Source organism: Lagenorhynchus albirostris, chromosome 10 (assembly GCF_949774975.1).
Source record: "Lagenorhynchus albirostris chromosome 10, mLagAlb1.1, whole genome shotgun sequence".
In the NCBI taxonomy this organism is placed as follows: Eukaryota; Metazoa; Chordata; class Mammalia; order Artiodactyla; family Delphinidae; genus Lagenorhynchus; species Lagenorhynchus albirostris.
The window spans coordinates 66,190,848-66,213,169 of record NC_083104.1 but is presented as its reverse complement, the minus strand read 5'-3'; the positions used below and the strand labels follow the sequence as shown (position 1 = coordinate 66,213,169).

Sequence of the window (22,322 nt, the reverse complement as noted above, 5' to 3'; positions counted from 1 at the left end):
TTCTTGATCCACCAGGGCTGAAAATATGCCTACGTCATGTAGAAGGCCTGTTGATACTTTCTTCAGATGTTGGTTTTAAATGTCCTAGTTTTAAAAATAAATTTTTGTTTAATCTCTCACTTAACAGATGGGCATCTATGTTTAACACATAATTTATTCAGTTGGCTGCACTGTAGGTGTCATTCAGATATGCTTGTTTGGAAGACCAGGAAGTGTTCTGGCCTCAGGGACACCTCCTGATTTCAAAGCACAGTGACTGGCGCATCAAAAAACAACTCATTAGTGTTGTTGTTGTTGTTGTTATTGTTGTTGTTGTTTTTAAGGCATAAAAAGGAGAAAGGAACTATTAGGGTTGCCAAATTTAGCAAAGAAAAATGTGGGTGGCCCAGTTAAATTTGAATTTCAGATACACAACAAATAATTGCAATGCTGGGGCACACTTACACTAGGTCATTATTCGCTGTTTATCTAAAATTCAAATTTAACAGGGTATCCTGTATTTTTTATGGCAACCCTGGAACTAATGCAAGAACAATTCACTAATTACCTCAGAGCATCTGGGCCCTAAATACAGGCTTTGAGTTAAAACAATAGTTAACATTATATTCAATCCTCCCTTGCACACCAGGGAATAAGTGTTCCTGAGTTGTACAAGGTTGAAATCCTCCCTCCCCTGGCTCACATGTCTCAGGGCCTCTGGGCACATAGTCACCTGCAAACAGAAAGACCTTCCTGGGGAAAAGGACTGCAGCCAGTAGGGCTGCTCCACGTAACTCCCTGGTGCTTCCCTTGACTGGTCTGGGCCGCAGAATTGGAGAAGGCAGAGGGTACAAGAACACCTGAGATCTGATTCTTCTCAGGCTTCTCAAAGGTACACTTAGGTTCCTCCAGGTAGAACCATCTGAAGGGGGCTTGTGTGGACTCTTGTTCCCTGACATGATCCTGTTAAATGTAGTTTCCACCCAGGCCTCTGTGCCATAGCCTCCCACCCACCATGGGTTAAATTTGCATGTGTCCTTCTCAAGGGCCACAGTTCAGGGCTGTCTTCCACCCAGTCCACCAGGGTTAGCATTCTAGGATTTGTTAAGCAAATGCATCTGAGGCCTGTGGGCAGCCCAGGCTTCCTTACTGGGTTCGGCTGGAGCTAGAGGTTATCCACACTCTGGGAAGCAGTGAGTTATTATTATTATTATTATTTATTTATTTTGCTGTATGTGGGCCTCTCACTGTTGTGGCCTCTCCCATTGCGGAGCACAGGCTCCGGACGCGCAGGCTCAGCGGCCATGGTTCATGGGCCCAGCCGCTCCACAGCATGCGGGATCCTCCCAGACCGGGGCACGAACCCATGCCCCCTGCATCGGCAGGTGGACTCTCAACCACTGCGCCACCAGGGAAGCCCTTTCTTTTTTTTTTTTTCTTTTCTGGACAGGCTGGAAAAATTGAGGTTAAAGACGTCTTTTTTTTTTTTAATAAATTTATTTATTTATTTATTTATTTATATTTGGCTGTGTTGGGTCTTCGTTGCTGCATGCGGGCTTTGTCTAGTTGCAGCGAGCAGGGGCTACTGTTCGTTGCGGCGTGTGGGCTTCTCATTGCAGTGGCTTCTCTTGTTGCAGGGCACAGGCTCTAGGTGCATGGGTTTCAGTAGTTGTAGCACACAGGCTCAGTAGTTGTGGCTCACGGGCTTAGCTGCTCCATGGCATGTGGGATCTTCCCAGACTAGGGCTTGAACCCAAGTCCCCTGCATTGGCAAGCAGATTCTTAATCACTGCGCCACCAGGGAAGTCCCAAAGATATCTTTCTTGTGGACCATTTTCACTTGGGTGTGAAGAGCCGACAGAGTCTGCCCTCATTTGGGCTGGGAAAGGGGAGGGAAGGGGACATAAAGCTTCCCGTTTCCTCTACAACCATGGGAGGACTTCATGAAGGCCAGGGCTGCCCACTCCACCAGCTGCACCACATAATCCCTCGGGAGCTTGTAAAGGCTGCATGCCAGATGAACCCCACCTGGGGACTTCCATGAGTGGCTGAGGTGGAGCCCACTGGTTCCAAGTCAAGCCTTTTGCACGCTTTGTGAACAAAAAACAAGCAACAGAAGAAGATGTGGTCTCTTGACACCACAGGAAACAGGAAAGTGTGTCCATGGCTCAGCTCTGCCTGACCGGCAACAGTTTTGCCCTGTGGATGAGATACTGTGGGGCTAGGATCTTGAAGAATTGTGAACTCAGGCTAGGTTGGGAGGAAGGCCCAGAGCCCAGCCAGCTGGGAGGAGGCTGTGCTGCTCACTCTTCAGTGCCCGTCTGCGCTGACATCCATCTGTCTGTCCAGAGCAGAGTAGTGGAAGGACTGCAGGGAAGCTGGGAGGATGTTTAGACAAAAAGGCTCTTGCCTGGGGGAAGCAGGACCCTCTACACCAACAGGCATGGTAGTGGGCGGCACGCAGGTCCCTGAAAGGCCTGGGGTGAGAGGAGGGCGTCTGAGAGCAGCAGGGAGAAGCCTTGGCCTTGCGGCCGTCAGGTTCTTTCCCGTTCCAGCTCAAGTTTTCTCTCTCGGCTCACAGTTTCCTAGATAAAGGACACAAATTCATCATTTCTAAGACCCGAATCGAGGACTTCCCTCCCCTTATTTCCACTGAGAACACTCCTCACAGATTTAAATGCCTTGGGCATCCTGAGCAAGTAGCCAGGCTAATACGTGGAAATTGGAAAACTCAATTTATACCAAAAGCCAGTTCGAGGGTTCACTTTATTATACAAGGGTCTTTTGCAAAAGGAGGATTCCATTTGCAGAGCAGGAGTTGATAAAAGAGTGTTTGAAATATTATTTGACTTGCCAAAGTCTGGTTGGTATTTGGTTTTGCAGGAAGAGGGAAGAAGTGGAGTAGCCTCCAGAGTGCGGAGGACAGTTGTTCAGACTGCACACTGCCCAAGGGTACACTGCCAATACAAAAGGGTAAGCACTTCACAGACATACATACATGTCATTCATACAGCTTTCTAGCAGTTGGCAGTCAATTGTTCAAACGAAATCAGTGTATTATGACAACATTCAAGCAGCTGGCAGTCAAGTTCTGAAGGAAGGGGTACTGTTTTCTCAGTGTACAAGGCATTATATGGGCTAGTGTTGGCCCTGACCGTGACTAGGAAGAAGCAGGTGGGGGTAGAAAGGAAGCTGGGGCAACAGGGCTCAGAGGTCACCACAGTATCCTGGGACAGAACAGGCAGTGTCTGGTCTCCAGGGACACACTGGGGAGTTCTACACCTCAGGGCAGCTGTATTCCTTGATCCGGCTGGGATGAGGTCTGTAGGTGACCCAAACTGTCTCGGAAGTGGAGAGCAGAGAGAAGTCGAGTGGGCAGGGAGCAGACCTGGATGCGAGAAGTTGAGGTTAAGCACATGTGAGGGGAAATGAGACAAAAAGGAGCAATTGGAAGCCCTGATTTCCAAGCCCTCCTCCACCTGCTGTGTGACCCTGGACAAGTCACTTGCGCCCTCTGGGAAACTGCAGGAAGACACCTGAAGAGCTCATCTTGGAGAAATGTTGGGATGTGGACTTGCACATTCTTGGATAATTTTCAAATCTGACTGTGTCATTGTGTTGTTTAAATCCTATGATGACTCCCCAGTAACAAAGGTGAAGTTCAATCTCATTAGCATGGCACATAAGCCAGCCTGAACTACCCCCTGCCATGTTTCCAAGTGCACCTCCAGGCCTCTCCTGCCCAAATGGAGGAACTAGACTAGACTCTGTGACTTCTGATTCTCACTCCAGTGCTCCTTCTACCCCAGGAGACTGTACCACTTGGTCAACATCAAGATTCTGGTGACAGATGATCTGGATTCAGATCCTGGCTCTGCCATCTACCAACTGTGTGACTTTGGGCATGTTACTTAACCTCTCTGTGCCACAGTGCTTGGAACATAATAACTACTCTATAAGTTTTAGCCATTATTAAATTCACCTTTGAATTAGTAACTTTTAATAAGTTACTAATTCCATAGTAACTCAAAGGAGGGGCTCTTTAATGGTGGAAATTTGGGGAGTCTGACAGACTTGGCAGCAATTAGAAGGATGTGGGTAGCAATCAGCAAGGTGGACCTCCTCCTTTTCCATTTGTAGCCTGTAGGCAGTCTCTCAACTTCTCAATCTGTCTCTCTACTTTGAGGTCAGTTACACAACCTGAGTCCAATGACCACTGAGAAGAGATAAGACTAGCAGAGGAAAGCTAGGCTGATATATATATCTAGCCATGCTCCAGGAGAAGGGCATATCTGGCATTACTGCTGGTCCTGGAAATAAAAGGGACAGGGAGCAGACTTGACCCCAACCTGTAGCCTAAGCAGAGCTATCCCAGCCAACTCATAGCCCTGTGAAAGAGGAAAAAAAAAAAAAGTTTGTTTTGTAATCCACTGAGATCTTGGGGGAAGAGGGTCATTTGTTATACAGCATTATCATAGCAGCAATAACTGACTAATACAACCCACACCAGAGTATGGATTTGAACTTCTAATTTAAAACACGCACACGCACACACACACACACGCATATTAATGTATGGGAGATTTACCCTAAGCTTTTATTCTAGACTCTTTCCTCTGCTGGGAGAGAGATCAGCTGGGGACCAGGAATTTACACAGGACTAGCCTGTGGATGTGACAATGTCTCTTGTGATTGTAGTTTTGGAACAAACCTTTCCTCTTCCTGGACCACTCCTACCTCTCTATGCCTAATATTTTTAAGCCTTTTTTCCCTGCCCACTAAACTTGTATTTGAACTCAAAGCATGGAATTGCTTAAAATCAATTGGTAAATTGCCCCCAAGCAGTTTCATAACCTGTTCTATAAAGGAGCACCGCACACAGGATGTGTGACCCACTGACAACAGTGTTTTGCACAGCTTATGAATGTTGTTTTGTTTGTTTTGTATCACAGCCTGCTTCTTTATAAAGCACCTTGACTCCTAGAAGGTTATCAACCAAGGTAGCTCTGGCTGAACTGCACAGTTCCCAATGCTCTGATGTATGGGAAGAGGCCTGGCTCTGGAATCAAAGACCCGAGTCTGGACCTGGCTTCCAGAGGGCACTCCTAGCTGCAGGGAAGCTTCCCCACACCCATGGCAGACCTGCCTACATCCTCATGACCAAACCTGACCCTGAGCTTCTGAGACAGACTCAAAGTTCAGGGAAGTTTTGGGGATGGAGACCAAGGAACAGAGTGAGACTAATCCCAGGCAGCAGTGATCCCACAAACCCCAGAAACCACCAACTGCCCTCTGGGTCCTACAACCTTGCTGTCCATCCTTTAATCCAGAAAGTGGCACGTAAATCTGCCCTACTTCCTGCAGAAGCTCTGAATTTCCTCCCCACCATACTGCTTCCTACCACCTACCAAGTACCTACTTGCCCAGATTTTGCAGTGGGCCTATGGCTGCCAGGGTGAGCCTCTGACCCTCATCTACCTGATACATCCCTGTGCCTACCCAGGGACTCCCACCCAGGACTGGATGTCTCATAGAAAGAGTTAGAAATGTTTCCAACCAATTAAGCCTTGAAGCAAATTAAATAGCAAGGTCTGTTCCATTCAGAGAATACTTCAATAATCCTGTGAAATAACTGTAGATGATACCTGGCTTGATTTGGACTTGAGGCTGGCATTTTGAATTTGTGAGTGTGTATGTATATATGCATGTGCCTTTAAAAACAATTTTATGGTTCAGTAAAAAAATTAAGACTTGATTTATATGGGGCTCACAGTTTGGCAAATTAGTTGGTTTTACTCTTGTCTTTGGTCTAAAGTTCAACTTTGGGGTAAATTCTTGAAAGTTTGGGATCAAGTTGAATTCATCTTTGATATCCCCAGAACCCAGAAGAGTGCTTGGCACTTAGTAGGTGCTCAGTGAAGGTTGACTGATTAAATCAACAACAGTCTAGTATAGTCAAAAGCTATATAAGGAGCAGGCCTACATTGGTCAGGACCGTTAGCTGTAGTTTGGCAACAGTCAGGAAGGCTACCTGTTGAGTCACATGAGCACCCGCCTGTTTGTTTGTTTGTTTAATATTTATTTATTTATTTGGCTGCGTCAGGTCTTAGTTGCAGCACGCGGGATCTTTGTTGAGGCGTGTGGGATCTTTCGTTTCTGTGTGTGGGCTTCTCTCTAGTTGTGCCTCAGGCCCTGTTCTCTGCAACTGTGGCCATAGAAAAACTCAGCCACTGCCAGAGCTACCCCAAGGCAGGAAGGGATGAGGTTGGGGGGCAGAAATACCCTTGATTCACCCTCTGATCTCCTGCTGCTGCATTCCACTGGCTAACCCCACTGGCATTCAGTCAGCAAAGGAGTCTGGGTATTGCGGTTCCCAGAGAGGAAGAAACAAACAAACAAACAAGAAACAGCTCCCCAGGCCCTCTCCCAGTCACTGCAAAGACAATAATGGAGTACATGTTAAACAACCCAGCAACCCAGACAGTTGGTGCGCATTATGGAAAAAGATTTTCTGGGGACAATCTATAACATAGGAATATTAGCCCTCTTTTTATTCTGATAGAAAATAATTTGGATTAAGGGAAATTTTTGGTAGAGTCTCTTAACTTATACTGTGCAGGATCCACCAAAGGCTAGAATGTAACATGCCTGCCAGCTCTTTTGAACGGAGACATCAACAGAGAGTCAGTTACGAGGAGGGGTACACACTCTCCCACTGCATTTAGAGAAGGTACATTCCCCAGTGTGCCCAGCAGGGACTGGGGGGAATGACACTGTCAGTATGAATAGGCTCATATCCCACACGTTGCCTTCACTGAGGAAGAGAGAAGAGGGAGTGGTGGTTTGCGAACGGTAAGGGGATGGACTGAAATCACATCCAGAAAAGGAACCCAGTGCTCCTTGGGCAGCTAAAGAGATGGAAAATATCACTTAGCTGGGCCCTCTCCCCTGACCAAAGGAAAGAACATGTTCCCAATTGAGGAGGCACTTACATTGCATAAGGCTTGCTCATGGTTTCCTTCACATTAGCCAGAGGCACAGTGTGTTTGGAATTTGAAGAAGCACAGGGAGCTGCAGCCAAAAATGAAAATATAGGAGACATGAGTGAGATGGGGTTGGGGAGGAGTACTTAGTCATTTTTGAAATAACAATAGGAAGTAAATGAAATGTTCAGAAACAGTAAAGAACTTTTACTCTCAAATTCTCGTATTTGGGACCAGAATCATGTTGTTGGATTTGACTGAGATCCAGGGCAGTGACATCTGCAGAAGGTCTGAAGCTAACCCTTGATATAATATTATCAGCAATTCCCTCATAAAAAGCAGCCAGTTGTGTCAGGGAAAGTTTTCAAGAAAATCCCCCACAGGGGTCTAAACCTTCTAGCATCTGCTTTATGTAATGCTTTTGTCTTTTTTGCTGGAATAGGAAATACAAATAGTTTCATGACCATTGTTCTTAAGTAAGCTCCCTTTTCTTTTGTTTTTTGGTTTTTTTTGGCTTGCGGGATCTTAGTTCCCCAACCAGGGATTGAACCTGGGCCCACGGCAGTGAAAGCCTGCATGCTAACCAGCGGACCACCAGGGAATTCCCTTAGGTAAGCTCTTTGCATGTTTCTGATGAGTAGGGGGATATATAACACATGAATATTAATATGCAATTATGTAATACATGTAAATAAAAATAATATAGCATCAATTAATAACTTCCTCTTCTGAACTTCTTTCATTTGGGGACCTGCTGGATATCCCTCACTCCCCCAAATCTATTTGTGGCTCCTTTGTTTATGGATTTTCCTGGGACTTTCTGCAGCACCTGCCGCCCCCAACAACAACATGGCCACTGCCAAACGACTGCTAACGTGAACCCCTGGGGCTCCACTCTAACCAGTTCCTACAGGCGGCCTAGGGTGTCACTGCTGAGACCAGCTGGAGGCTCCAACAGGATTGCCTCAGCCTCAGCACTACCGACGCTAAGGGCCAGGCAATTCTTTGTTATAGGGGTTGAGCATTGCAGGATGTTTAAGAGCGTCCCTGGCCTCTCCCAACTAGACGTTACCCACTTGGTGACAACCAAAAATGTCTCCAGATGTTGCCAAATGTCTCCTGGGGGGTCATATGGCCTGCAGTCGCGAACCACTGGGCTATCCATACCCTCTGTCCACCCCCAATATGAGTGAGGAACACCAGCTCTGGGTCCAGGAGTTCTCAGGCCCCTGAAGATGGCTGCCTTTAAGCACAGGTGCGATAACATAAAATAAATGCATTTCATGTAACAGGGAAGAAGATAGCAGGTGAAAGACTTTGAACAACTTTCTGACTCTTAATGTTCTGATAGTTTTGTCTCATTGTTAAAAGAATCAAAGTGAACCTATTCAAAAAAAAAAAGGAAAGAAAGAAAAGAAAAGAAAAACAAAAAAAAAGACAAAGTGAACCTATTCCAGAGAAAGGGGGGGGGGTCTGCCCTGACTCAGGGCAGATCCACAAAGAAGGCAACCTTGCTAACCTGTGCTACTGTTTATTGTAATAACTATGGAAGCTTGGCTGGTGGACCATGAGGACCCTACAACCTGGCTTCGGTCCATCATTTGGGCCCCTCTCCCTTGGTCCCCACACAGACCACCCACAGTGGCCAAACAGGTATCCTCTTCATCCCGAATATACCTTGCACTTTCCTTCTCTGCACCTGAGCCTCTGGAATAAACAAAATCTGAAATGTTCTTTCTACTCTGTCGGATCCCACAAACCATAATTGTCAAAATCTTGCCCATTTCAAATCACATGTCATCTCCAAGAAGCCTTTCTTATCTCCCCAGAGAGATGTGATCTTATTCTCTATTAATACCCTCAACACAGTTTTTGTTAGTTATATAGTACTTAAAAATTCCTTTTGCGTTTTTGAGGTTGGTATCCATGCCATTCCCTCTGCAAAGAGCTGTTCATCTTTGCAGCCCCCAGAGGGGTGCTTCACCTGTAGTAAAGAACCAGTTTCTTAAAATACTATTTACAATCCACAATGGACTAGCGCTTTTGTGAAATACAATATAAATGAATTAGTAGGAAAATGACCAAGCTCTCAGATGTCATAGCTCTACTGTATTGCTATAAACATTTCTAAATGCTTGCTCTCACTTTCTGTACTCATTTCATTGTGAACTAGTAACAAATAATTCAGGGACTGGCACTGGTCCACAGACCCCTTCTTGAGTAGCATTGCCCTGGCACAGCAGCTTTCACAATAAAAAATCTACTAGAACAGCCGCTCTCAAATGTGGAGGGCTTGTAAACAAACTGCAGACAGCTGGGTCCCACCCCTAGAATTTGTGGTTTAGTAGGTATGTGGTAGGGCCTGAGAATTTTCATTTCTAACAAGTTCTCAGGTGGTGCTATTGCTGCTAGTTGGGGAGCACACTTTGAGAATCACTGGACTAAAGAAGAAAAAAACAAATGTCAAGTACACTGCCCTCTCGTGGTGGTCTGTCCTCATAGCAAGTAGAGCCGCTACAGTTACGGGCTAACTTCACCAATGCATCCCTCTAAAGCAAATGTTATCAGCAACCATGTCGTTACACACTTGCCAACGGGCTCCAGACATGAGGAAGCTGTGAGAAGCCAGAAGGGTCCATACCTTGGGGCTGTTCTGGGCCCAGTTCCTCCACAGGTGGCTGTGCAGGTGATGCTGAAGAAGAGCATTGGGGCAATGTTGGAGATGTGCCCACAGCGGAAGGCCCCAGGGACGTCCTGGATGACATAGATGACTGGGGGGGTGGGGATCTGGGTGGTGATCCAGTCAGTTGTACCTGCTGTGATGGTGATACAGGTGACAGCCCAGGTGTTGAGCTGGGGAGGAAGTGCACAGCTGGGAGTGCTACAGGTGGCAAGTCAGTTGGAGAATGTGATGGTGATGAGGCCAGTGGCGATGCAGGTGGTAAAACAGGTGACGCCACAGGCCACTCACATGTGGATTCAGGTGTCTGCACAGGTGGGAACAGAGGTGGATCACGGCCACCTTTTCTTTCCCCTTTGGGAGCCCATTGTGTGTGAAGTTGTCTGGATTCTTCTGGACTGGCCCGCTCTGTTTGGAGGCTTGGTTGACAGTGTTCAGGGCACTCATTGCCAAGGGCGCGTTCTATCTGGCAGTACACTTCTACCCAGGGGAAAATCACTCTCTTGGAAGGAGAATTAAGGTAAGCAGCATCTAGGAAAAACAATAGCATGGGGTCACAGGTGGCATTACTAACCCCTGGCATCAGCATAGTATTTGCAAAAAATGGTTTCCCAAATTATTCTCATAAACAAGATTAGTGCTTTTCATTGTTTTTGTTCTGTTTTTGCTGTGCTGCACAACTTGCAGGATCTCAGTTCCCCAATTAGGGATTGAACCTCAGCAGCAAAAACCTAGAATTCTAACCACTAGGCCACCAGAGACTCCTGGATTAGTGCTTTTCAATGGCTTTTCTTTACTTACTTGAATTTATATTGAATATCTGATTGTGTTTTTGGTTTTTGGGTTTTTTTGCGGTACACGGGCCTCTCACTGTTGTGGCCTCTTCTGTTGCAGAGCACAGGCTCCGGACGCGCAGGCCCAGCGGCCATGGCTCACTGGCCCAGCCGCTCCACAGCATGTGGGATCTTCCTGGACCGGGGCACGAACCCATGTCCTCTGCATCAGCAGGCAGACTCTCAACCACTGCGCCACCAGGGAAGCCTTCTGATTGTGTTTTGATCCACTTATTCAATGGATACTTATTGAGCAGCTAATATGTGCCAGGCATTATACCAGGCACTGAGGAGTTGAAGGAGACAAAAATAGGCCTCTTGGAGCTTACAGTCTAGCCTGGGAGCAGGCACTAACCACTCCAATAACCTCAAGTTTTAACCAAGACAAGTGCTAGGAAGTGAAGAATGTGGTACTAGGAGAGACGGGAGCAGGGAGGGCTTCCCAGAGGGAGTGAAGTTTGAGCTGAGACGTGACAGGGGAGGGGTCCAGGGGGTGGTCAGGGTGGGACGAGGAGGAGCATTCCAGGCAGAGCGAACAGCACACACAAGGGTCACAGGTTCGGGAGAGCAGCAGGAAGCCAAGGCCCTGCGAGGTCAGTGTAGGTGGAACAGGGGTGGGTGTACTTGTTATGGGACATGGGGCTGAGGAGACCACAGGGGCCAGACCATGCAAGGGCTTACAGGCGGCATCAAAGACCCTTGGTTTGGGCTTCCCTGGTGGCGCAGTGGTTGAGAGTCCACCTGCCGATGCAGGGGACACGAGTTCGTGCCCCGGTCCAGGAAGATCCCACATGCCGCAGAGTGGCTGGGCCCGTGAGCCATGGCCTCTGAGCCTGCAAGTCCGGAGCCTGTGCTCCGCAGCGGGAGAGGAGAAAAAAAAACTTCTCCTTTTCAGAAGACACTGTTAAGGAGTTGAAAAGAGAAATCACAGACTGGGGGAAAATATTATTTGCAAATCATATTTCTGATAAAGGGCATTTATCTAGAATACATAAAAGCTCTTAATAAGAAAACAAATAATTCCATTTTTTAAATGGGCAAAAGATGGGAATTCCCTGGCAGTCCAGTGGTTAGCACTCTATGCTTTCATTGCTGAGGGACCAGGTTCTATCCTTGGTTGGGGAAACTAAGATTCCACAAGCTCCCATAAGCTGTGTGCAGTGCAGCCAAAAAAAATAAAAATAAATGGGCAAAAGAGTCAATAGAAAGGGCTCCCGATGGCCAAAGGTGGAACACTTTGAGTAAGAAAATAAATAAAGTAGGACTAAGTAATAACCCACAGAATAAAATAAGTATCAACGAGTCCATACTAATATAAACAAATGATTGAATAGGTAAACAAATGATTGAATAGGCAGAGAAAGAGACACATCTCTCATGATGAAGAATTACCAATAATTTCTGTAGATACTTGGCCCTTAAGGAAGTGGAGAATAACTCCCTACTTCTTAGTGACTTCCTTCCAAAGAGCACAGTATGGAAAGGAAGAGTAGATTTACAGTGGAAAAACCCGACAAACACCACCTCACAGCATGTACCCTTGATACAACGTGATGAGAATGGCGCTTTGCCTCTGTGGTCCTTCCCCCGCAAACCCACAACCCCAGTCTAATCATGAGAAAAACACCAAGCAAATCCCAACCGAGGGACATTCTACAAACTACCTGGCCAGTAGGTCATTAAAAACAAGGAGAGTCTGAGCAACTGTGACAGACAAGAGGAGCCTAAGGAGACAGCACAACTAAATGTGATGAGGGATCCTGAATGGGATCCTGGGTCAGAAGAAGGACATTAGGTAAAAACTAAGGCAATCTGAATAAAGTATGGACTTTAGCTCGTAACGATTTATCAACATTGGTTCACTAATTGTAAACAATATACCATACTATGCACCAAATGATGTGTGCACCATGCTATAACATCTAACAAGTGTGAGACCTAAAACAAGAGGGAAACCTAGATGTGGGGTCTATGGAAACTCTCTGTACTATTTTCACAGTTTTTCTGTAAATCTAAAATGATTCTAAAAAATAAAGCATATTCAAGGTCTAGGGGAAAATGGGCAAAAGAGTTGAACAGACACTTCACCAAAGAATATATTTGAACAACTAATAAGCCAAGGAAAAGATGCCCAGCATCATTAGTCATTAGGGAAATGCAAATTAAAACCACAATAAGATACTACCACATACCTATTAGAATGGTTAATATTAAAAAGACTGACCATACCAAGTGTTGGTGAGAATGTGGGGAAGCTGGAATTCTCATTCACTGTTGGGAATGTAAAATGGTACAACCACTCTAGAAAACAATTTGGTAACTTCTTAAAAAGTTAGACATACATTCTGGGTATGTTTCTCAGTCCGTACATATCCAAAAGTATTGAAAATAGGATCTCGAAGAGATATCTGCACACCCATGTTCATTGCAGTATTATTCTCAATAGCCAAGAGGTGGAAGCAACCCAAATGTCCACTGACGAATGAATAGATAAAGAAAATCTGCTCTATATGCACGATGGAATATTATTTAGCCTTAAGGAAGGAAATCCATCAGATGTTACAACATGCATGAATCTTGAGGACGTTATACATGAAATAAACCAGTCACAAAAAGACAAATACTGTTATGATTCCACTTACATGAGGTACCTAAAGTATTCAAACTCATAGAAATAGAATGGTGGTTGCCAGGGTCTAGGGGGTGGCAGAAAAGGAGAGTTGGTTAATGGGTATAGAGTTTCATTTTTGCAAGATGGATAAGTTCAGGAGATTGGTTGCACACCAGTGTATGTTTAACACTACTGAATTGTACACTTAAAATGGCTAAGATGGTAACTTTTATATTATGTGTGTTTTACTACAATTAAATACATTACATTTTATATTAAAATATTATATGTTATACATATATTTGTAGACATATACACATTACATGTTAAACATGCATCCACCATATGATCGGGTCATTCCATTCCTGGGTATTTACCCAAGAGAAATGAAAGAATTTGTCCATACAGAAATTCATGCATGAATGTACATAGCAGCTTTATTCATAACAGCCCCAAATTGGATACAACTAAAATGCCCATTAACAGGTGAATGGATAAATGAACTGTGGTATATTCATTCATACAGTGGATTGGAACGCAAAAAGGAATGAACTATTTATACCATGCAATGACATGGGTGAATCTCAGAATAATTATGCTGAGTGAAAGAATGCAGACAAAAAAGAGTTCATCTATCAAAAACTCTAAAAATGCAAATTAATCTATAATGACAGAAAGACATCAGGGTTTGCTTGGGGATGGTGGGATGAGGGAAAGTGGGAGGGATCCCAAAGGGGCATGAGGAAACTTCAGGCATGATGGAGTGTTCCCTATCTTGATTGTGGTGCTGGTTTCGCAGGTGTGTGTGTCTGTGTCTGCGTGTCTGTGTCTGTGTCAAAACTCACCCAATTGTGAGTGGGAGGAAGGGAGGGAGGAAGGTCAGTTTGGCCGGGCATGGCTGGATATGGGATGGATATTTCAGACATGGCATCCTCTGAGCTCCAACCTCACCATGTACATGTGTCTGTGTGGGGAATGTGGATTTTCAAGGATGCCAGCAAGCAGTGTCCTTCCCTTTGGTAGAAGGTTGCTGTCAGGGGAGGCCAAGGGTGGAGAGGGAGGCTCACCTGGTGGCAGGAATAATTAGGTAGATGTGAACCCTTAGGAGGGAGGAGAAAGAGGATGCCAGGATGTGAGCTGAGGAGTTGAGGGTGACACCTTGCAGGTGTGGCTTCCTACCTGAGCTGACCCCCTTTCAGAAAGCAGGCAGAAGGCTGGAGCAGACTTCCGTTTTCCGTTCCCAGATGGTAGGTGGGGATTTCTCAGGCTATGTCAGTATTTCCTGCTTGCATCTGGTGCCGGGAGAAAACTCCAGGCCCACCAAACCCAAGAGGATTTAGGTGCTGGAGCTGAAACTTGCACTGAGAAAGCGCCACACACATTTGCAAATTGGGAGAGGAAGCAAAAACAGCTGGCAGCCAGCACGAGTTTTTTTCTCCCTTATGAGTTGTGTCTGTTCCTACTTGGAGTGATTCCAGGGCCATTGGGGAAAACCTGCCATCCTCCATATACTGCCCCAATTCAGGAGTGGATGCCTGCAATGCTACTATTAGAGTTTCATCCTTGGGTTTAAGACTGCCGTTCATACCTGTGAAAATGTCCACACCAGCTAAGGGTGGAAGCGGGGAGGGTGAGAGGGTAAGGGGCTACTGAGAAATGGGGGAGACTAGAGATGCTTAACAGCCCACTTTGTAAGTCTTCCCAGGGCTTGCCCTGAGAGGAAGAGAAAGGAAAAGTTCTAGGCGAGAGACAGGTATGGAGGCAGCCAGGTAGCCAGGATGCAATCTGAGGTGTAGCGGGATTTCCTGGGGCAGGGAATTGGTGTCTGCTCCGAGATCCAAGAACCAAATCAGGGGCTCCCCAAACCTCAAGCCCTCAATATACACCATCACTGAGGAAAGAATGGAGGGGCTCCCCACCTGGGGCAGAAAGGACCACAGGCCCTAGCCAGACCCTCCTATTCCCTAAGCTCTGTAGGTGAGACCTCATCTCCACCACCACCACCCCCTCAGGTCGTCCTCCTTTTGGACACTGGGGGCTCGGCTTCACAGCTGTCGCCTGTGAAAATGTGGAAGATGGGGCAGTTGTCAGAGGACAGTCAGGGTTAGGAGGAGTCTGTCTGCAGAGAGGTCAGAGGGGGCAGTGGACTGGATTGACCGTGGCTAGGAATAAAACTCAGAGGTAGGTTCCACCATCAGCCACCTTGTACAGATGAGAAAACAGCCCCCAGGAGATGAATTACTTGCTCAAGGTCACATAGTTGGTGTGTCAGAAACCAGGATCTAAACCCTTTTTACAGATTTGGAACTAAGACTCAGAGAGGGAGAGTGATTTCCTGGAGCTCACACAGCTTGGGGGATGGGGATCCTGGCCCAGGGCTAGTTGCCTCCAGAACCACATCCTCTCCATCCTGTGCTCCTGCTCCCTACCCCACTAGTCGGGAGAATGGACCCAGGAGAAAGTAAAGAGTTAGGACAGCGGAGCTTAGGAAAGCAGGAAGCAATTTTTTGGCTGCACCACGCAGCATGCAGCATCTTAGTTCCTCAACCAGGGATTGAACCTGCACCCCCTGCAGTGGAAGCATGGAGTCTTAATCGCTGGACTGCCAGGGAAGTCCCAGCAGGAAGCAATTTTGAAGAAAAAAAGTGTACATATCCTATGAGAAAAACCTCATTCAACCCCTTAATCTCACTCCTTAAGTATATTTTTTAAACTACATACACAAAAAGTTCACCACAGCATTGTTTATAATAGTGAACACTTGGAAACCCAAGAATGATCAAAGTATTCTGTACAACTGTGATGGAATATTAAACAGGTGCCCAAAAGCCAGTTACAAAGACCATATGGCAACATGGAAAAAAATTTATTATATAACATTAGGTAAACCCTTTGATCCAGAAATCCCCTTTTTCTGGAAATATGCTCTATGGAATTAATTCTAAATATAGAAAAGCATTTTTTCTTTCCTTTTAACAAAGATGTTTGCATGGCCTTCATGGAGTTAGCGTGTGTAGTGTATGCCTTTGGAATCTTCCTCCCACCCAGATAATACACAGAGGATACACAGGGGTGGGACCATGCTTTCCAAACCAACTTAGGGCAAGGGCTCTTCTCTCTCATTTGTTGATCAATATGTCACTCAAAAGTCTCACACAAACATAAACTAGTCACATCTAGTTCTACATTAACAATACTGTTTCATTGGAAAGAGAATAAAATGCAAGAAAATGTAATGACATGAGAATGGAATGCTCCAGGGAGATATGAGCTATGTATTTCCTAAGCATAGTTTTTAAATTCAGAAATACATTTGTACAAAAGCCCTAGACACTGTCCCATCAGTTAACCTAAAGCCCCTTTTCCACAGTGGTCCTAAATTCTGGCCACAGTAACATCTGGACAATGAAGGCTGTCAGGTCCCTCTGCCCATTTCCAGCTCTCCTGGGTGAAGAGCACCTCCAGTTCACAAATTGGGGGGAGATGCTCCTCTATCCAGCCCTTCTACTTCCTGTCTTTGCCCCACTTTCCTCCTCTTCCTCGGGGCACCACATAGTACTTACTCAGCCGCCTCAAGTACGAAACAGCATCTTCGTACCCTCTGTAGTAATAATCGTGCAGGATCTGCAAGGAGGGGCACCAGGAAAATAACTAAGGCTGTAGCAACAGAGAGACCCATAGTCCCCTCTTCCAAAGCAGTTGCTTTCATTGCTCTTAAGCTTTATATGATGAGCTTTTCAAAATGTGCCCATCCTTCAGTACCTGCTAAGAACAGCCGATCATCAGCTTCCCCTGGGCCGGAGAGGGTGCGGCCCAGAGAAGGTGCATTTGGACAGTATAAAGAGCAGCATTTGGAGACTGGGTTCAAATCCCAGTGCTGCCACTTACTGGCTGGGTGGCTGGGTGAATGTAACCTCTCACAGCCTCAGTTTCTTCACTTGTAAAATGGGAATAAAACAGTATCTATCACAGAGGATGCTGGAGGATTACACCAGATACTGCCCACAATGCCTTTTCTGTAAAAGGCCAAACAGTAAATATTTGGGGCTTCGTAGGCCACATATAGTCTCTGTCACTTCTTCTTCTTCTTGTTTTTTTTTTTTTTTAAACAATGCTTTAAAAATAGAAAGTCCATTCTTAGCTCACAGGCTGTATAAAAACAAGTCATATGCTGGATTTGGCCCCTGGGCCATAGTTTGTTGAACCCACATTGTATGTCAAAATGGGAGAGTTCAGACAACATTGCTATCGGTGGTTCTGAGATCATCTCACTTTACAGGGGAGAAAATTGAGGTTGGGAGCACTTAGGGCCCTTGTTCAAGCTCACATACCCAGCTGGCAGCAAGGCCGGGATACAGCTGTAGGAGGAAGTTTAAGGGATCGTTTGAGATGGACCGAATGGGCCTCATTGGCTCCCCCATCCCACTCCAGACCCCATCACCCTTTCCGGCTCTCCTTGCCCACCCCCCAGGTCCCTCCTGTCTCTTACCACCAGGTCTGGGGGGAACAGGGCATGGATCATCCTGGCAATGTTCTCCAGGGAGAACTGGAAAGAGCAGTTGAATATGCGGAAGTCACAGATGTTGGCGGGGCAGTCCCGCGGGCAGATGTCCTGCTGACCACTGAAGGTGGAGATGGTGATGGAGTCCGTCCAGAAGGAGCAGGGCTGCATGCCCGAGAAGGCCCCGTCGATGTACCGCTGCAGGGCGGAGGGGGGAGGCAGAGTGAGAAATGCTCATCTGGGGTCATAGGTCCTCTCCCCCACTCAGGGAGAGCAAAGAAATAGGTCCCTTGGGAGAAGCTTTGACGCCAAGGTCCGGGGGCATCCATACCCTGGATGAAGCAGGAACGAATGCTTCCCTGTCACGTTACCCCTCGTGGAGTCCCTTAACAGCTGAGGGCAGGGCCGGGGAAAGGAGCTCATCCACAGGGCCTTTTGAGAAGGTGCACATGTGGTGGGTCTGAGGGGTTGTGAAACATCCCTCCTCCAGACTGCCCTGGGTCCAAGCTGCCTCCCTCTGTTGAGGTCAGACACCCTCAACACCCTCCAGAGCACCCCTGACCACCCTGTGTCCACCCTCAAGTCCCTTCCCCTCTTGAGGCTTCTGTTTCCTCAGCTGTGAACAAAGGATCACAGATACTGAGGCTCTAACCCTCTGGATGCCTGCGAATTAAATGAATGACATGCAATACGGGGGTCCATCTACTAGCTGATTCGTAATCTCTGGATCTCATTTTCTCTACACATAAAATGAGGAGAGGGCACGGGTTAAATCTTCCTATTCAGAGTGCTGTCCGTGGACCAGCAGCACTGGCGTCAGCTGAAGTTGATTAGAGGTACAGAGTCTCAGACCTACCGAATTTTCCTACTGGGGAAATCTGGCAAACCTGTGGAAGCTTGACTTGCTGGGTTCAGTAATGTGTTGGTGGGTCCAGAGAGAAGCCCAACTTAGGGGGAGAAGGTCTTCTTAAAGCCCCAGAAATCTATCTACGCTGGGAATTCTGAGTAGGAAACCACAAGGACCTTTTCAATTCTTGGTCTTCCCACTGAATTCTGAGACCATTCCTCCCAAATGTGGGTCACAGGGGCCCTGAGGCACCCCTGGATCCCAGCTCACCTGCCTTCCCACACTGAGGTACTTACCACGCCACGGTAAGTTGGAGGAATGAGGCCACAGTACACAGGGACAAAGCAGCTGCAGTACAGGGCCTGTGGGGGAGAGGACAGGGTTGAGATGCCCAAAGCCTGGGGGCTGGGTGGGGAGGGATCACCTGCGGGCATCTGGGACACCATCAGCCTGGCCCTTCTTAAACCCAAGGTGGAGTCACTGCCCTGGGAAGTGGAGCCCCAGGTTCAGCTCCTGGCTGGATCCTTGGTAACCTACTTGGTCAGGCTGGGCCGGATGTCTCAGTTTTAAAGGGAGAGAGTGGCCTCAATGATCTGCAGGGCTCCTTCTAGCACCAAATTTCCATGAATCCAATGGGATTCAAAAACCATTAATGTGTGTCTGGCCTGGGCCTGGAATCAAAGGAGGGTGAGATGCCCACCCTTGGGAATGCTCAGAGGGGGACCAAGCAATTAGGTGACAGTACATGGGGTGACAGGTGCTGTGATGGAGGTAAGCATGGGCATCGTGGTCCCAAAGAAGAAGCACCCAACCCAGGGGTTGCAAGGCAGGCAGGTGATGAAGGAAAGTTCCCTGGCAGGAGTGACTGGAGTCTCACCAAGCAGGTGAAGTGGGGTGGGAAGGAGGGAAGGGCATCCGGCACGAGGCAGGAGGCACGGCAGGTGCAGACACAGAGGCCTGCTTTGTGTGATTTTCTCTGGTTGGCATGGGTAAGAGTGGGAGGTGGTGGGAGAGGGCTGGGGAGAGAAAAGTCTTGAAGAGCTAGGTGCTAATAAACCCAGGGGACATGAGGTAGCTGGAGGAGGTATCCATGTTCCTGCCTATTCATCCCCAACCCCTAGGGTCAAGGCCATGCCAGTGTGGGGATGTGAGGATGGGTGGCGAGGGTCTTGTATTCAGAGGAGGGGAGGGGATTGGAAATATGGGTGGAGGGTCATGCAGCTCAACTCTTGCCCTGAAAGAAAACTGGACATAACCACAGCACTCTCCAGCAATAATAAGTCATAACTAAAATGTATATTAGTGAGCTTAGAACAATGCACTGTCAGAATCCCCTTTCCTAAGTGTTAACCCGTTTAGTGATAACAGTCCTTTTTATCAAGGACCAGTGGAAGGGAGGGGGCGGAGGGAAGCTGTTCCCACAAACTGGGAGTAATTTAGTGGGGAAACACTGAAGTCCAGGCCCTAGAGGAGCCATGCGACCTCTGTTGGTAATACAAATGGGCCTCTGAGAAGCTGCAGGATTAGAGCAGAGGGCAAGACAGAGGCAAAAGGAGGCAGACTCTGAGTGCTGAAATGTAGGATGGTGAGCAAGTCTGATTAGTTTTTGGCTTCTCTGTGTCCATCTTGTCTAACAGCGTGCCTGACACAGAGAGATAGATGCCAGGAGGGTGAAGGGAGGGAAAAACTAGGGGGACAGAAAGCAGAAGGAAGGAAGTGAGGCAGACAAGTGGACCATCCCAGAGGCCCGTCAAGAGAAGCAGGGCCAGCCTCTCCTTTCCTGTCCCAACTCCCTGGGCTCTGCCCCCACTCCCTGGCCCCGCCCTTATTCCTAGCCCCGCCCCCTCCCTTATTCCCAGGTCCCGCCCCCTTGCCTCCATGAGCTCTTCCTTGGATGTATATTCTGAAACCACAACACTCTCTCCATCCGTGAACCGGGTGAGGCTCACATGGAGCTTCCCCGTGGCGACCTTGTAGGAGTCCTCAGGCAGGACCCGGTACAGAAACTGCCTCATCATCTTCACCACCTTACAGGACGGGGACAAGGGCCCCAAGAAGGATTTCTTCACCTCGGCCACACCCACACTGAGGACTCGGAGGTACTCATCTGTGGAGGAAGCAGAGAGGAGTGGGAGCTCAGCGGCCCCCGTGGCAAAAAGAGGTCAAGGGCGATTTCGCCATCTCATCCTGCATCCAACAAACGGGGAAACCTATAATTCCGACGCAGGGAAGGTCTCAGGCATCAACCTGTCATTCTGCACACAAGGAAAGCAAGGCACGGAGGAATGAAGTCACTGGCTCCAGAGAGCCCACAGCTAGTCAGGCGTCCTGACTCCTTCCTGTTGAGGGCAGAAGACCACTTTTCTACCCCAGATAGCTTTCCCTATCACCATGCCTGAAGTCCACCACCAGACTGCATTCTTTCGAGTCTTAGAGGCTTTTGGCCCCATATGAGATTCCCATTAAATATGGCTGAAAGCCTTCACCAAGTGACACCCTGGGATGCTTGCTTAGTGCTGGCAAAGTCTGTGGGGCTGCTGACCTTGAGGCAGGGGAATTACAGGGAGTGGTGAACTTGGTCTTGAAGCCATTGCATCATCTTCCTTTTATGGCCCCTGGTACAGGCCTGAGAGGGAGAAGGCCCTAAATTACAGACCCAAGGCTGTGCTGCAGGGGTTCCCAGGAGGGCGAGGTGAACCTTCTGTCTCCTTCTGAGAGGAGCACAGCCTGGGCACATGAGGGCCTACACGTGCCAGATGGGGCTTGGAGGGCAGATGCGTTGTCCAGGGGCTGGCAGAGGAAGGTGTAACCCACCTGCCCCCCACATTCCCCAGAATTCTACCAGGGAAGTTAGAGTTGTAAGCTTAGTAAGAAGTGCTATCACAGCAATACTGTGAGGTAGGTATTTCTATCCTCATCTTACTGATCAGGAAACTAAGGTTCTGAGAGCTAATATAAGTTGCCCAAGGTCAACCATCTAGTAAGTGTACAAAGTGGGATTTTAACCTAGAGTGTGTGACCCCGGAACCCATACTCCTTCTGTTACAGTAAGCTAAAAGCTTTCAGAGCTGGGACTGTACCTGCCTCTGGCCAATCGCTGCTAATTTCTACCTTGTACAAACCCACTGGGAAAATCAGGAGCAGAAATAGCTCTGAAAAGAACTGCTAATTTTTTAAACAAATATTTAATTGTAAAACATCATATACAGAAGAATTTTCTTACAATTAGTGTCATGCAGTGAGAGCTACCTGGGAAGTTGTGCAGTCATGAACTCTTTGCCACTGGAGGTAACCAAGCAGAGGCAGGACAAGTACCTCGGTCAGAGAACTTATCAAAGGGATTCCTGCATGGGTGGTAAGGGCTAAGATTCCTTCCAACCCTGAGATTCTGGGATTCTCATGGGCACCTGACAATGAATCTGAGAAGCCATCACAGTGCTCGTTACTTTCCTGTTTACAAATAGAGCATCTGAAGCACAGAACTGTTTAAGTGATTTGCCCAAGGTCACACACAGCAATCTGGGGACAAACCAAAGCTAGGGAGGCTCTACTCCTCTTGCATTTTACCATTTACAGATTATTCCTCATTAATCCGGGGAGCGGGTAGGGTAAGGAACTTTAGTATCATTTTATAGATGTAGAAGCTGAGGCAGAGAAAAGCTAAGTGTCCTACCCGAGGTCAGACAGCCAGGCAGTATTTGTTCTGACTCCAGACTCCACCTTCTTTCCCTGAGTGTTGGACTGATCCCAGAGGCTGAGCAGCCTGGGTTGCCATGGTGACGGCTTTTTCTCTCCAACATTCAGAATCACAACTGCCTCTGTGTAGTAGAGGCAGTAGACCTGATCAACACAGCGTCTTAGCCATCACTCCCTTACAGGGGAGGGTGC

The 22,322-nt window shown here is 47.4% G+C and overlaps 1 protein-coding gene across 1 annotated transcript in view; it reads right to left on the bottom strand.

The window, feature by feature from the left end:
- Nucleotides 1-1,474: 1,474 nt before the first annotated feature.
- The window catches only part of PNPLA1 (patatin like phospholipase domain containing 1), a 43,508-nt gene continuing 22,660 nt past the window's right edge, over nucleotides 1,475-22,322 (bottom strand). Inside the window, exons 2-9 of the mRNA XM_060162713.1 lie at nucleotides 20,309-20,541; nucleotides 18,731-18,796; nucleotides 17,576-17,785; nucleotides 16,650-16,710; nucleotides 9,604-10,173; nucleotides 6,972-7,050; nucleotides 3,262-3,367; nucleotides 1,475-2,564 (exon numbers count right to left, since the gene is read on the bottom strand). Coding sequence (XP_060018696.1) covers nucleotides 2,514-2,564; nucleotides 3,262-3,367; nucleotides 6,972-7,050; nucleotides 9,604-10,173; nucleotides 16,650-16,710; nucleotides 17,576-17,785; nucleotides 18,731-18,796; nucleotides 20,309-20,541 — 1,376 coding nt within the window. The 3' untranslated portion in view covers nucleotides 1,475-2,513. The remainder of the gene's footprint in view (nucleotides 2,565-3,261; nucleotides 3,368-6,971; nucleotides 7,051-9,603; nucleotides 10,174-16,649; nucleotides 16,711-17,575; nucleotides 17,786-18,730; nucleotides 18,797-20,308; nucleotides 20,542-22,322) is intronic.